At 54.9% G+C, this 15,169-nt stretch overlaps 1 protein-coding gene across 7 annotated transcripts in view; it reads right to left on the minus strand.

Annotated features, from left to right (window-relative positions):
- The window catches only part of TRPM2 (transient receptor potential cation channel subfamily M member 2), a 50,244-nt gene that overhangs the window by 8,139 nt on the left and 26,936 nt on the right, over positions 1–15,169 (minus strand). For all 7 annotated transcript variants that reach the window (XM_037065256.1, XM_037065253.1, XM_037065252.1 and 4 more), the window contains 12 exons: positions 13,914–14,051; positions 12,526–12,655; positions 12,163–12,308; positions 11,188–11,300; positions 10,503–10,716; positions 9,867–9,985; positions 9,222–9,354; positions 8,596–8,767; positions 3,953–4,136; positions 2,429–2,610; positions 2,015–2,147; positions 10–97 (listed from right to left, as the gene is read on the minus strand). In XM_037065256.1, coding sequence (XP_036921151.1) covers positions 10–97; positions 2,015–2,147; positions 2,429–2,610; positions 3,953–4,136; positions 8,596–8,767; positions 9,222–9,354; positions 9,867–9,985; positions 10,503–10,716; positions 11,188–11,300; positions 12,163–12,308; positions 12,526–12,655; positions 13,914–14,051 — 1,752 coding nt within the window. The remainder of the gene's footprint in view (positions 1–9; positions 98–2,014; positions 2,148–2,428; positions 2,611–3,952; positions 4,137–8,595; positions 8,768–9,221; positions 9,355–9,866; positions 9,986–10,502; positions 10,717–11,187; positions 11,301–12,162; positions 12,309–12,525; positions 12,656–13,913; positions 14,052–15,169) is intronic.

The raw sequence follows: 15,169 nt of genomic DNA on the forward strand, positions 1-15,169 counted from the left end.
GAAACCCACCTGCTTCTCCAGGGAGGCCAATCTCTGCTCCATGGAGCCCGAACTCTTCAGACGGTCCATTTCCAGCAGGTCCACCATCGTGTCCACCCTGAAAGAGCACACAGCTGAGACCAGCAGGCTGGCCTCGGGCCTGGACAGCGAGGAAACACGGGGCTGGCTTGCAGGTGGGTGGCCCCGTCTGACCCAGTGGCCCAGGCTCCGTCAGCCTTGACTTCGGGCCCCTTCCTCTTAGTCGGAAAGTATCTGCAATATGCGTTTCTGTGCAGACTGAACATAGCCTTGTGCCCGAGGCGGGGGTCTCTCAGCCAGCAGGTGGCCCAGGCTCCCACCGCCACTCTGACCGCCCACAGAGCATGCTGGGCAGGAGATGCAGGTGTGCCGTGCACACATACCTGAGCCTCTCACCTGGATTCGTCACGAGCTCGGGAACCTAAGTCACAAACAGCAAAGCTGTCCCTGGGCACTGCTGGGGTTCATGGGGAGGGCTGGCAGTGCTGTCGTTTTGGGAAGGATTGCTTCGATTTTGTCTTATTTTGCTACAACATGGACATTTCACCCGACTTTGGCCAGCTGTGTGTATGGGTAAAATAATTCCACGGCCCAGGATCCCCCCAGACTCTCTTGTCTGTGTACGGCCAAGTGTCTATCTCCTGCCTTCTATGGTGCCAACCGTGAGGTAGTTCCATCATAACGCACATGGACCACCATTTCAGTAACTGCCGAAGGCTGGGCTGCAGCCCGTGTGGTGCCGTTATCTAGGGAACAGGAAGAACATCACTGTGCTGAGGGCCCGGCAGTTAACTTTCGCCCTTGCTACATGTTGCTTAATTTCCCAAAAGCCACATGACCTCTATGCCCTGTCTCCAGCCAGCCTTATGAAGGTGCTGCTTGGCTACTGCAGAGAAGGTGACAGAGTGTGTTTGGCCCACTGTGACTCATCACTGTGACTCGCAGAAACTGTCTTTATTTGCAGATGGAGCTTGTCCGAGACCCCACCCCATCACCAACACACCCCGGCCCCACAGCGTGGGTGCAGTGGGGTTGGTTCAGCCTGGCTGTCATGCTGCCTCTGGGCCTGGGACCCCTTGCCCGCCCCAGGAGAGAAGGTGCCCAGGCAGGGGCACCCTCGTCATCACTCCTGTGCAACAGTGACACAGAGCCACACACAGCCAGTGCTGACAGCGTGCCAGGCATGTCTCCAGCTCAGGAGGTGCTCCTGCTTTACTGCATGCCCCCCTGTGTTCTGGAAGCCACTCTAGGTAATGGATACCATTTAACAGATCAGCCAAGAGAGGCAGAGAGAGGCAGTGTCCAGTCTCTAAGCAGAGGCAGGGAGCACACACTCTTGGCCACTACCCCAGACGCCCTCTCCATCACCTGCAGGAACCTCTGTGTCAGGGACAGGGGCTGCTATGACAACATGGCCCTGTGTCCCCTCCCTCCTCCTGGCCCACAGTGAGACACAGACGGGTCGCAGGACTAACCCCTCATCCCCTCCACTATCTGTGTCCAAGGCAGCCAGGTCTTTCTGGTGCCCACAAGGCTGAGGGTGGGATGGAGAGAAGGGAGCAGAGCCATCGCGCCCCCAACACCAACTCTGCACCCTGGAAGGAAGTGGGGTGGGAGGAGCCGAGGGCCGGAACTGAGGACAGGGACGACTGGGCCTGACAGGCTGGCCCTGCTGCCACTGCCCGCCCTCCCAGACCCCCAGCTGGCCTCCCAGACAGGCACAGCTGCCCCTCCTCCAGCCCATCCCACCCCTGACTTTCAGGGGCAGCCCCACCCACACACAGGTGGCCTTCCCAAGACCCAGAGGGAGGGCTGTGGGTCACTGGAGAACACAGGCTGGTGTGGGTGTAATTCTCAGGGGCTGTGGCATGGAGGTTTCCTGTCCCAGGTGACCAGCTACTGGGCCTCCCCTGGAGGGCCTATGTGCCCATTATGTCTTGGAACCAAAAGAGGCGGCGTCACCCCCACCCCAGGGCGCTGTGCTGGCCTCCCATACCTGTTGCTAATGTCTTGGATCTTCTGCTCCGGCCTCTGCTTCTGCTGGTACTGCATGTTCTGCAGGTAGTTCTCCTTCAGGTAGATCTCCCAGGACAGGAGTGCTGCTTCCTCATTCTTCTCCAGCTTGTTCTCTGTGCGGGGCGCAGATGGAGGGGTCCGAATTTGGCATGAGGGGCACAGGTGAGGAGGTCCCGGCCCACTCCGGGCCCTGCCCGCGGTCCTGCCCCTGAGCAGCAGGCGGAGGCCACCCCTGAGGGGGCTGGTGGGGGGTCAGTGGCCTGAACTATCTGCATTCCTCCCAAGCTTCCAGGATTCTAGCAGGAGCCACCACATCCACCCCAAGCCCACATCTGGACCCCCAGACACCCCTGAGAACAAACACGCTCTGGAGACGGCGGAGGGCAGGGCTTACTGAGCTGCTTGTGTCTCTTGGCGGGTATCTTCAGGACCACCCGCTTGATGAAGAGGTGCAGGTGGCTGAGGAGGATGAAGGGGGGCGGGGCGGGGGGCCGGCCCTGGTACTCCTCAATCAGGTAGTGCCGCTGGAACTTCCAGATCTGGTCCGTGTGCTCCTGCACCTGCTGGAACGTGTAGCTGGCGGGGAGGCAAGGGGCATGCCAGTTGCACAAGAATGACGGGGCTCAGGGCCACAAATGCAGTAGGAACGACTGCACCCCATTTCACCACCTGGGAGTCTGGGGGGTGGCCCACGGACGGCGGACACACACCTCCCAGGAGGGTGATTCTAGAAGCAGAAAAAGACAGCTGACTAGCCGGACTCGGAATTTGGAGCTTCCCGACGGCCCAAGTGAGAAGAAAGAAAGAACACGCAGATCTAGAGTCTCTTCGTAAACCTCAATAGCGGTAAAAGGATGCAGACCTCTGTGGGGAGCTCAGACATTGCCTGGAGTTGAACTCCACACAGAGTTTATCGGCTGAAGCTGACAAAGAGGGGGGACGGCATCTTCAAGAGGCAGAGTCTGTTCTCTGCACATCTGTCGTCTGGGAACGGACCTGGCGGAGCCGAATCTGAGACGAAGGAGGGGCTCAAGGGTGGCCCGGCAGGGCAGAAACGCACCTGCTTTACTTGCTACAGGGAAAGAGCCCTTGCCTGCCAGTCCCCTCCGGCCTCTAGCTCGGTTTCAGCCCACGTTCAGGACATCTGTCCCAGTAAGTGGAAAGTGACAACCTCAGCAACTTAGCTGATGAAAGCGGAAGAGAAAGAGAAACCTGCCCAAACTGGGAACTGACAGATTATCACAAGGGTCACGGGCCCCCCGGGCCTGTAAGAGCAGCATTTTCACTGAGTGCTGACAGGCATTCCTCCGCGCCTGCGAAGGCCTCAGCCAGGCCACTGCCCGCCGGGCCCGGCCCCTCACCCGGGAAGTGGGAGGCCTGCACCACAAGCTTCCCCTCAGGCTCTTAGTGCAGGTGCACAAACAACCTGTGAAACAGTGTTTCCTCCCAGAGGACAGGGGCCGAGTGCAGCTAAGTGTGTCTCCCAAGAGCCCTCCATACACATCTTGCCATCCCCCCACATGTGGCTGTGCTCCAGCCCTCCGGGGGGGCTGATCTCTGTGAGGCACCCAGAGATTCCCTGACCATGAACCTGGAGTCCACCCCCTATAGCCCCACTGACCCCAGGAATAGCAAGAAGTGACTCTACCCACCCCAGCCACCCGCAACCACCCAGCCTCCCACATGGCCCATGGGCTGGAATGACCAGCGCTGCCCCACCAGCAGCTCCCTGGACACAGCAGTGACCAGGGAGAGGGGCTGGCACACTGCAGTCATGGTTGAACGAGGTGCCTCGAAGGACCTGGTCTTGGGTCCCAGGCTCAAGCTCCATCTGCCCCGTGGGAGGTGGGGGCAGGAGAACAGCAGAAAGTGCAGCCTAGGCGAGCCCCCGCCCCCGCCCCTCCGGACCAGCACTCACTTGAACATGGCAATGAGCAGATTAAGCAGCAGGATGTTGGTGAAGAGCAGGTACAGGCAAAGCAGGATGACAGTCAGCCACTCAGGGAAGATGGGCTGGTGGTGGGTAGAGTCACTCTCGGGGCACTTGGGCTTGTAGGGGTCGGTGCCATTGGGGCTACACTGGTCCAGGTTGAAGTTCACGCCTAGCATGGGGTGAGGTAAGGAACAAAACAAAGAACTCAGTCACAAGGCCTGAACACCCGCACATCTGGGGGACCTCAGCTGTCGGCCCAGCCCCAAAGAAAGCCCAGAGAGATGTCCATCTACACCCGAGCATCCTCTGAGGGCAGGAAGTGTGGTTGCCAAGGGAAGCCCTAGTAGCCAGACGTGTTCTCCGGGCTGGCATGGGCCTCTGCCCAGGCCATCACCACCAGCCATTTCCTGGGCCCTAGATAGGGGCCCGCTCCAGGAGGATACTGTCATCGTCATCGCTAACCCACAGGTCCCAACCTGGAGAGGCCCACGCAGTGGGGGAGAAGTCAAAAGAAGAAAATTAACAAGTACTGAAAAGAGGAGACATGAGGAAGCAAAGTAACTCAGAGGCAGATGGACTGGCAGACAGAGCAGGTCATTGCCAAGTAGATACATTCCCACATCAGTAAAGAAGTAGAGGATGCGTGATAAAACATAAATACCCATTCAGCTTGGGTGAGAAAAAAATCTCTATGGGAACGTACAAAGTTGTTCATGGTTAACTCTGGGGTACGGGATAAGGGACCACATCTTTAAATTTAAAAATTTAAATTTAAAATTTACTTTAAATTTAAAAATTTTTCAGCAATGAGTATGCACAGTTTTATAATCAAATATATTTTTGAAAGTGTTACTAGTTTTCTGAGATAGTAACCCACTATAATAGTTATAAATACCTATATTAAGAAGAACTCAAATTAATAACATAACCTTCCACTTTAGTGAACTAAAAGCAAAGAGAAAAGCAAAGTAAATTCAAAATAAGCAGAAGGAATAAAGATCAGAATGCAAATAAGTAAAATAAAATATTTATTAAAAACAAAGAAAATGAAGAAAACCAAAATCTGGTTCTCGAAAATGATCAACAAAATTAAAATCCTTTATCCATACTGACCAAGGACAAAAAAAGGAACAGTTCAAATTACTAAAATCATAAATGAAAAAGAGGACATTACTACCACTCTTACCCAAAACAAAGAACTAAGAAATTAGATAACTTAGAAAAATGGACCAATTCCTAGAAAGACATAAATTACCAAAAGTGACTGCAAAAGAAATAAAAAATACAAATTGACCTATAACAAGTAAAATGATCGAATCAGTCATTTTAAAACTTCACACAAAGTTCAAACCCAGATGGCTTCAATGATGAATTCCACCAAATATTTTTAAAAGAATTAAAACCAACCTTTCAAAGACTTTTCCAAATTATAAAAAAGGAGGGAATACTTCCTAAGTCATTTCCATGAGGCCAGCATCACCAGATACCAAAAGAAGACAAAACATTACAAGAAATCTTCAGACCAATGTCCTTTGTGAGTACAGAGGCAAAAACTGTCTACAACGCACTAGACAGCTGAGTCCAGAGACACACAGAGAGAATCATACACCATGGCCAAGGGAAACACATCCCAGGAAGGTAGAGGTGGTCAACCCCTGAAAACCAATCACCACGCCACAGTAATAGCATAAAGAACAGAAGCCATACAGACATTTCAATAGATGCAGAACAAGCCCTTGACAAAATCTAACAGCCTTCCGTAACAAAAACACCCGAGAAAGCAGGAGCAGAGGGAGCTTCTTCAACCAGATGAAGGACGAGTACAGAAAACCCAGTGCTCACGTCGCGCTCAGTAGGAAAGACTGAAAGCTTCCACCCCCAACATCTGGAACGAGATGGAGATTTGTTGTCAATATGTGGTCACTGCATCAGAGATTCTAGCAGGATAATTAAGCAGGAAAAATTAAAGGCATCTGAATTGGGAAGCAAGAAGTAGAAGTATCTCTCTTTGCAGATGACATGGTCTTCTGTAGCACAAATCTGAAGGAACCCACTCAAAAATCTGTTACCGCTAACAAAAAAATGGGCAAGGTTTCAGGATACAAGATCAATACACCAAATATAGCATATTTCTATACACTAGCAACAAATAATCCAAAACAAAATTAATACAACAATTCTACTTATTGTTGCATGAAAAAGAATAAAACACTTAGGAATAAATTTAATAGAAGTAGTACAACTTATACACCGAAAACTACAAAATGTTATTGAAAGAAATTAAAGACATAAGTAAGTGGAAAGACACTCCATGTTCACCACCAAAATCCTAGATGCCACCCTGGCTGGTGTGGCTCAGTGGATTAAGTGATGGCCTGTGAACCAAAGGGTCACTGGTTCGATTCTCAGTCAGGGCACACTCCTGGGTTGCGGGCCAGGTCCCCAGTTGGGGGCAGTGAGAGACAACTACACATTGATGTTTCTCTCCCTCACTTTCTCTCTCCCTTCCCCCCTCTCTTGAAATAAATAAATAAAGTCTTTGGAAAAAATCCTAGATGCCTTTTTTTAAAGGAAATTGATCCACGAATCCAAAACTTCATTGTGGATCCAAGGGACTCAGAGGCCAAAACAATCTTGAAAAAAAAGAAAGTTGACAGCCCTGGCTGGTATAGCTCAGTGGATTGAGTGCAGGCCTGTAGACCAAAGGGCCGCCAGTTCGATTCCCAGTCAGGGCACATGCCTGCGTTGCGGGCCAGGTCCCCAGTTGGGGGTACATGAGGGGCAACCACACATTGATGTTTCTCTCTCTCTCTTTCTCCTTCCCTTCACCTCTCCCTAATAAAATAATAAAAATAAATAAATAAATCTTTTTTAAAAAAGTGATTATTCTTTTTAAAAAAGGAAGAAGAAAGTTGAAGGACTCAGACTTCCTGATTTTAAAACTTACTACAGAGCGGCAGTGACCAAGACAGCGTGGTACCGGTACAAGGATGGACACACAGATCAGGGGGGTGGGACAAAGAGCCGGAGACACACCCTTTCATTAACAGTTGACTGGTTTTTGACAACGGCTCCAAGACCATCCAAAAGGAAAAAAATAATCTTTTCAACAACTATCCAGATATAACTGAGTATTTATGTACAAAAGAACATTGTACACAAAAAAATTTAAGTAGATCAATGGCCCAAAGCAAGAGCTAAAGCCATGAAGCTTTGAGAATCACAATGTAGGCCTAAATCTTCACGACCTTAGGCTGGGCAATGGGTTTTTAGATATGATACCAAAAGCACAGATGATAAGAGATTGACCATTTGAACTTCATCAAAATTAAAAACTTCTGTGCCTCAAAGGACAACATAAAGAAAGTGAAGGCACCCCACAGAATGGCAACATATTATTCACAAATCATCTATATGCTAAGGGATGGGCATGCACACGCGAAGAACTCTTACAACTCAATAAAAAGACAAATCACCCACTGGAAAAATGGGCAAAGGCTAGAAACAGACATTTCTCCAAAGATACGAAAGCAGCTCCGTAAGTACACAAAGAGGTGCTCAGCACCATCAGCCCTCAGGGAAATGCAGAACAAAGCCACACATCACACCCACGGGGCTAGAATCAAAAAAGCCAGCAGGTAACAAGTGCCGGCCGAGATGTAGGGGAGTTGGAACCCGCAGGCACTGCTGATGGGAGAGAAACAGTCCCTCTGCTGTGAAAGGCAGCGTGGTGGTTTCTCAGAGTTAGACATGGAGCCACCATATAACCCGGCGGTTTCACTGGTAGCTACACATGGAGGAGAAATAAAAACATGTCCACACCAACACTCATAAATAACTGCTCATAGCTACATGGTTCATAGCAACCAAAAAGTGGAAACAGCTCAAAGGTTCACCCACTGAGGAAGACACAAAATGTGGTCCATCCACACAATGAAATATTATTTAGTCAATAAAATGGAATGAAATGCTGGGACAGGCTACCATATGGACACACTGGAAAACATTAGCTCAGTACGAGGCAGAAACGGAAGACTACATTTCACATTACCCACCGTGGGCACAGTGTCCACAAGACATTCTGTAGAGATGAAAAGCAGGCTAGGGGCTGCCTGTGGCTCAGTGGAGGAGGGGCTGGGACTGACTGACTGCTAATTCATATGGGGTGCCTCGGGGGGGCGATACAAATGCTCTAAAGTTAGATTCTAAATTTTAGATTCTAAAATTAGTAAATAAAGAAAAAACTCAGTGTACCAAGAAGTGTTCTCTCCATCTGGGGAAGAAGGAAGTGATCTCTGACAGAGACAGAAGAGGAGGTGGGGGGGGGGCACTCAGGTTGGGGAGGGTGTGTCGCTGATGCCCCAGGGCCCCAGGCGACACCCTTGGCCCACCTGGATCGCAGCTGAAGCTTTGAGGATCTCGGCTCAGCACCTGTCCCCACCCCAGCTGCTGCCTTCCCCCCTCGAGTGGCCAGTGTGAGCCCCTTCCTTTCCCCCGGGGAAACTCCAGGAGTTCCCGACCCCACCAAGCCAGTGGGAAATGCCCCCTCCCCTCCTTGTCCCCTGGGCTCACAGGGCCCCTGCCAGAGTGGGGCCTCACTTCCCACGGTTGTCAGGACCTCCTCCTACCGTCAATGTAGGCCGGCATCTGCCCAAAGATGGTGAGGTACGACTGGTACACGACCCCCCTGAAGATCCAATCCACCCGGCTCTCATTGTGGATGAGGATGGCCTGCTTGGCCACCCCAAAGGACACCACCCACACGGCCAACAGGAAGAGGAAAAAGAAGACATCCTTCATCTGCAGAGACAAGGCAGTGCCGGCTGCAGCCACACACACACTTTGCTGTCCTGACCACAGGAGGACTCCACCCTCCGTGCCCTGCCCGCAAGCTCTGCAGTGGGGGGAGAGTGGCCGACACCCACGCTGCGGACACTTGGAGCCTGGAGCTCCAGGGACACAGTTCTGGGGCTGCCCCCATGTCCTAATCCCCTGCACACCCCACAATGGGTAGAAGGGGTTGGATGTGACTGTGACCCACAGAGGGGAGCACTGGAGCTGTCACAGGGAACAGAAAGGTACTGTGGAGATCAGGGAAGGCTGCTGGAAAGAGGTGACATACAGGAAAAGACCTGAGACAGACATGCCAGGAGGTGAGCGCCCAGGGGCAAAGCAGACACGTGGGAACCGAGGGCTGTGCTGAAGCCTGGAGCTCCTCACCTGCACCCGGCCTCAGGGCTCCTCATCCCCTTACCATCCGCTTCACGATGATGATCTTGGGCCCCAGCGTCTTGCTGATGGTAAATATGTGCATCAGCCGGAGGCAGAACATGATGAAATCCAGAGAGAGCACGATGCGCCCGGGGTACAGCAGTGCTGGGATCAGCCTGGCCCGGGGCAGAGGCAGGAAGCTCAGCTTGCCACTCCCAGGTCCTGTCCCCGGCCACTGGCTCACCTGCCCAAGCCCACATGTGGCCCCTGGACGCAAAGAGCTCTGGCCACTTCTGGGCCCTCACACACTAAAAACTGCGTGTGAGTTCAAGGGCAGAGACTCTGATGGATGTGGGGAAAGCATTCTCCAGACAGTTCCAGAAGCCTAGCCTCAGGCAGGTGACCAGGCTGTGCAGGCATCTGGGACAGGAGGCTGGGCAGGGTCCCTTGAGCTTCATGGAGAAAGGAGACCATGGCATGGGGGCAGACATGGGTGGCCTGGATGGTCAGCGGAGAGGCCAGTGCCCCAGAGAACAGAGCCACCACCCATGCATGTGGACAGGCATCCTCTGCTGTCTCCACAGTCCCCAGGGTGGGCAGGGTCGGCCACTGGACAGACAGGTGACCAGCTCTGACCTCAGTCCTGAGCCCACCCCTGTAGGCACTGTGTGGGGAGAGGGGGGCTCACCTGCAGGCCAGTCCTGCTATGAAGAGCAAGATGGCAGCGATGTCCAGTTTATTCCAGAAGTCGCTGAAGTACACGAGCGCCATCTTTGCCAGCCCACACTCATCAGGGTCGTAGAGGAGCTGTGAGAGGGTGTGTCAGGCGAGGCCTGGCCGGCTGGCATGCTTATCCTACCCACAGAAACACACTCGCCCCTTCCTGGAGAGCAGGCTAGCTGGGGGGGGTGGGGGGGGGAGGGGGAGAGGGGGACTCCCATGCCCCCTCCTGGGCGGGAGGTGTCACCAAGTTCTTCAGGCTGCCCTGACCCCAGCCCTGCCCAATATGCAAATGAGTATGTTGGGGAAGCCTCCTCCCCACTGTTAGAATCAGCTACCCTGGGCTTTCTGCAGCAGTTCCAAGAGGAGGGGGAGACCCCCCCCCAGTGGCCACAGAGCCTGGCTGCAGGAGGCCATGGGGAGAGGAGAGCAGAGGAGGGGCTAGCAGACAGGGCGACAGCACCCCCTGGCTGCACCGCCTTCTGCTGCTCCAGGTCCCGACACAGGTGGTGTGTACAGAGTGTGAGCCAAGGGGCACGTGAGACAGTGCGGAGGGGACCGGTAGACTAGGGGCCCCGAGGACTGCAGAAAGTGGGGGACGTGCCTGCCGCAACTCCTCGCAGACCAGGGAGAAGAGCCAGAGGTAGATGAGGTGCTCGCACCAGGAAGGCGAGGGCTGGAAGTCCACCATGAGCACGTAGGCGAAGAGGCAGAGGAAGGAGAAGTAGGACAGGATGTTCAGATGGAAGATGACCACGGGCGCATTAAAGAAGGCGCGGACCCGGGCCAGGCCTCGGATCGCCTGCAGCCGCCTGTCCCTGCGGTGACAGTGAGGCCGTGAGGGGCCTGACAGCCTGAGGACCTCGGCCACCCCAGGCCTGGGCCAGGTGCTCGGGGGCGTCTCACAGGTGCTCACACCATGCAGCAGGGAGGGAGGATGTGCCCCTATGGCCCTGCACATGCAGCTACAACCGAGGGGCCCCACCAGTGCCCTGCAGAGCCTGAACCCCCAAAGCACCCGCAGCCTGGTCCCATTAGGGCTGTAACACATCCTCATCCCACCTGAGTACACAGGGCAGGTGGGTGCTTGGAGACAGTAAATGCTCGGGCAGGGCCGGTGCTCTGCACAGGTGGGCACCCTTCCCCCTGCCGTATTCCCACACGCATCCCGGCCATTCTAGCATCCAGTCACAGCCCTGAGGATACGTGCACCTTGCCCCTGGTGGGGGTGCTTGGGATCAAAGGTCCCGAGCCCCCGGCCCTGCCCGCAGCCTCGCAGCCAGGGGCACCTGAAGGAGATGAGGCTGGTGGAGAGCAGCGGGAAGGCCAGCATGCACAGGATCACCCGCCAGAGCCCGTTGTCCACGGAGAGCTGACCCCACCACACCTTGGTCAGAAAGGCCTGTGGACACAGGGGGCCAGTTTCAGGATGGGGAGCCCCTCCCCACACCCTGACCTGACTCCCTGTGCCCCACCCCTGAGGGTAAGTGACTCCACAGGCCCAGGCACAGCCCCCTCTGGGCCCCCATCCATGCGATGTGGTGGGTGGCACAGGGTGCGCCCCGCCACCTGCCAGCTGAGGAGACGCTCCAGGTGGGCCAGGCCGGCTCTCCCAGAGGTAAGCGGGGAGAGGCGGGGCCTGTACCTGGGCTTCTGGCTCCAGGGCTCGTCCTCCCTGGCTCTCACCAGCTGGCCCCTCTGAGCACTGGGCATGCATGTGTGGGTGGGGTGGTGACAGGACTCTGCCCACCGCATCCCCAGGCCCCCGCACAGCACGGCACATGACGATGCTCCAGGGACATGGTGACGGCGTGAAGCCACGCTCATGGGAACGCCCGTGTTCTGAGGGCGCCTGCCGAAGGCCAGGCCTCCAGTGCTTGTGGAGGGGCTCCCTGCTTTGGGCACTCTGCCCTCTGCCACATGTCCCTCCTGAGGCCTCAGGTGGGGGGACCGACATCTCAGGCAGGGGGACTGACTCCTGGCTCCTGGGGCCTCTGGGGGCACTGCCAGGGCTCCCAATGTGGAGGTCGCCGATGGCCTTCACAACCCACCACCCACACTCAGCCTCCGTTTCCTCCTCTGCAAACAGGGAGGCAGGAGGGTCTGTGGGGGCTGCAGCACGTGACCATGGGCCAGACACCGTCCCTGGGTCCCCGAGGAACCTGAAACACGTGCATGTGGGTGCCCTCCATGTGAGTGGACACTGTGTCCCCCTGACAGCACCGGGGGCAGCTGTTTCTGGAAGCAGGCCCTCAGTAGGTCACCTGGATGCCCCCGTGGGAGACGAACTTCATGTCCTTGGCCTCCAGGGCCAGCTGCAGGCAGGTGGTCTTCCCCCAGGCCTCCGACACTCGGATGAGCAGTTTCTGCGCTCTCTCCTCGTCCTTCCGGTAGCACTCGGTAAAGACCCCTGATGGAGGGGGGATCTGTGTCACAGCAGCAGGGTCACCATCACCACCATGGGGACAGTGTCAGAGCAGCCCCCTTGGGTGGCACGGCCTGGGAAGGAGTGGGGTTGAGATTGGAACGAGGACCACAGGGTGACACAGAGTGACACTGAGGGGCTGAGACCTGGGACGAGGGCCCCAGGGTGACACATGGAGCTGGGTGTGGCCCGGGGAGCTCACCGATGGCCCTGTGCTCATACTGGTCAGCGAGCGCCAGCATCTCCTCGGAGCTGTCCGTGTCCTCCTCCTCCTTGGAGAGCTCCTTGAGGATCTTGCTGCAGGCCAAGGCCGCAGCAATGCAGTCCTGGCTCTGGAGCCCGGGGAACCACAGTGAGGACCTGCATGTCTGTCCTGGGAACCCCACGCACACGCTGAGGGGTGATGAAGGCAGAGGCCCCAGGACAGCATGGGCCACTGGCTATAACTTGCTGTGGCTCCTGACTATATGGACCACTCAGGTCACCCAAATCGATGCATAAGCCCTTTCTGGGGCCCAGGCTCCTGTCCTAGCCAGCGGGAGCAGTCTGCTTGCCAGGAGGCCTGCTTGCCCATCCAGAACACAGATGGGACACAGCGTTGCCAGCACAGTCCTGCCCGCACAAGGTCCAGAGCTCCCAGGGCATCTGGTCAACCCCAGGTGTGGGGCTGCAGGTCAGAGAGTGGCCAGTGGGGAGAAACAGGCCCAGACCCATGCAAGTCTCCGCCCAGGCTCAGGGCTCCCTGCCTCAGTGGCACCGCAGGTCCTGGGCACCAGACAGGGACTAAGAAAATCTCAAGGAAGGCTCTCCAAGCAAAGCCTGGCGGTGCGGAGTCTAAAGGCAGCACTGGCCCAGCACGAGGAGCCGAGTCAGAGCCTGGAAGTCTGTGTTTGGCCTTTGCATTCCCTGAGCCCCACGGAGCAACCTAGGCCACTGGCATGGCCCAGCCACTGACCCTCCCTGCACCCTGGAAGAGGGCAAACCTCCCGGGACCACCACCAATTCCGCACTGCCAGCGACACTGGGGAGGAAGCCAACTCCTCGAGAGCAATGTGGAAATTGCAAGACCCCAAAAGCAGGAGCTCACTGAGAAAAAATATGAAATTTTACTTTCCCTTTAAGAGGAGAATCAGCTCAAACCAGACTCATGGCAGGGGCATGGCAGCCTGCTCCCGTCTAAGGAACAGAGGGTCTCCATTGAGATCCCCCATGGCCAATGGAGAGAGACCCAGCCCTTCCAGGGATGGAACCTGCCCTGAAGTCTCTACTGAACAGGACAGCCACAGGTCATGTGCTGACCCCCCAGAACCCACGTGGGCCATGGGGGATGGCTTCTCCTGGCCAGCCTCCTCCCTGCATAGAACTGCAGGAGTTTGTGTGGCTCACCTTTCAAAAAATTATTTCTCTTGCTTATAGCCAAGCCCTTTGTTCTCAACACTGGGCACCCTGAGTGCCTTCGGGTGTTGTGATGTCCACTGCCCTCCCTCCATGGCCATGCACGACCCCACCTGCTGCTGGTTCTGGGCTCACTGGCCAGGCTCACTGCTGGAGCCCTGTCATTGGTCCACCCACAGCCACGTATCTGGTTACCTGAGCCCAGATGATTTCTGCCAGCTCCCGGCGGTTCTGGACAATGGCCCAGATGAGAAGATCACGAACCGGGTCCATGGTGAAAGTGATGTGGCCTGACGAACGTTTGTAGAGGGATCGGAGACTCACTCCTTGCACCTGGTGAGCAGTGGACAGTCAGAGCTCCCACCGGGTCCCTGCTGGCATCAGATTCCCTGTGGGGCCTGGGGGTGGTGAAGGACCGGAGCACAGCCCAGCCCTTCACCTCTGTCCCTGAAGGGTGAGCCCTGAGACCTGCATTTTCAACCACACCCTAGATCGCTCTCCTGAACACGGGGGTTCTAAAACCATCCTTCTGGACACACAGAGAAACATCCAGAAAGCAGGATACCAACCAACTCCCACACTAGCATTTGCAGATCCAGTTACACTCCAGGCAGCTCAAGGTTCCTCAGTCTTATCTGATGGGAGCAAAGCCTTTTTCTACAAAGACAAATTCTCACACAGTCTGTGAACAGATTCATGGCTGTGAGCTCCTCAGAAACCTACACAGCTTCTCCCACAGAAAATGTCCTGCTGAACAGACACTAAGGTGCCACGTGAACGGGAGGACGCTGGGGCTGCAGACACACCCAACCTACATGGTGACACAAGAACCTAGGCTTCCTGGCCAATCCGTAAGGAAACACACACTCAGACAGTCCGAAGCAATTCTCGGAGGTAGAGAACACATTTCCCATCTCGCACACAAAACTGCACTTTCTTTCAGTGGTTTCGAAAATTTCCTGAAGGCTTATCTGTATAAATAATTAGTTTCTCTTCCTAAATTGCAGTCACGGGTAAGTGTGGGCTTCCATTTTGGACCTTCTTTAAGTGCCTTCCAACTGGGCATCTGAAATACATCAGAATCAAGAGGAACAGAACTGTGGACATGTAAAACTGGGCCATAACCATGTCTTCTCTCGGGGGTAAGGCAAAGCTTGCCTATGACAATGAACAGATTTGAAAGCCTGAAAAAGTGGGTCATCTTCTGGCAGGAAAAAAATAAAACCCCGTCCAATATTAGAACAGACAGAAAACCTAAACAAGGAATCATCAGGAGAGAAACTGAGAGAGTTATCAGAGCTACTACCCAGAAAGGCACCAGGCCCCAATGGACTCACAGGGGAGTCTACTGAGCTTGTAAGAAGCAGTGAATTCCAGCCACATAAACTGTTTCGGAGCAGAGAAAGAAGGAAGGCTCCTAAGTTGGTTTTACAAGACTAATGTAAAATTGG

This window comes from Sturnira hondurensis, unplaced genomic scaffold (assembly GCF_014824575.4).
Source record: "Sturnira hondurensis isolate 20B ecotype Veracruz unplaced genomic scaffold, ASM1482457v3 Scaffold0015596, whole genome shotgun sequence".
NCBI lineage: Eukaryota > Metazoa > Chordata > Mammalia > Chiroptera > Phyllostomidae > Sturnira > Sturnira hondurensis.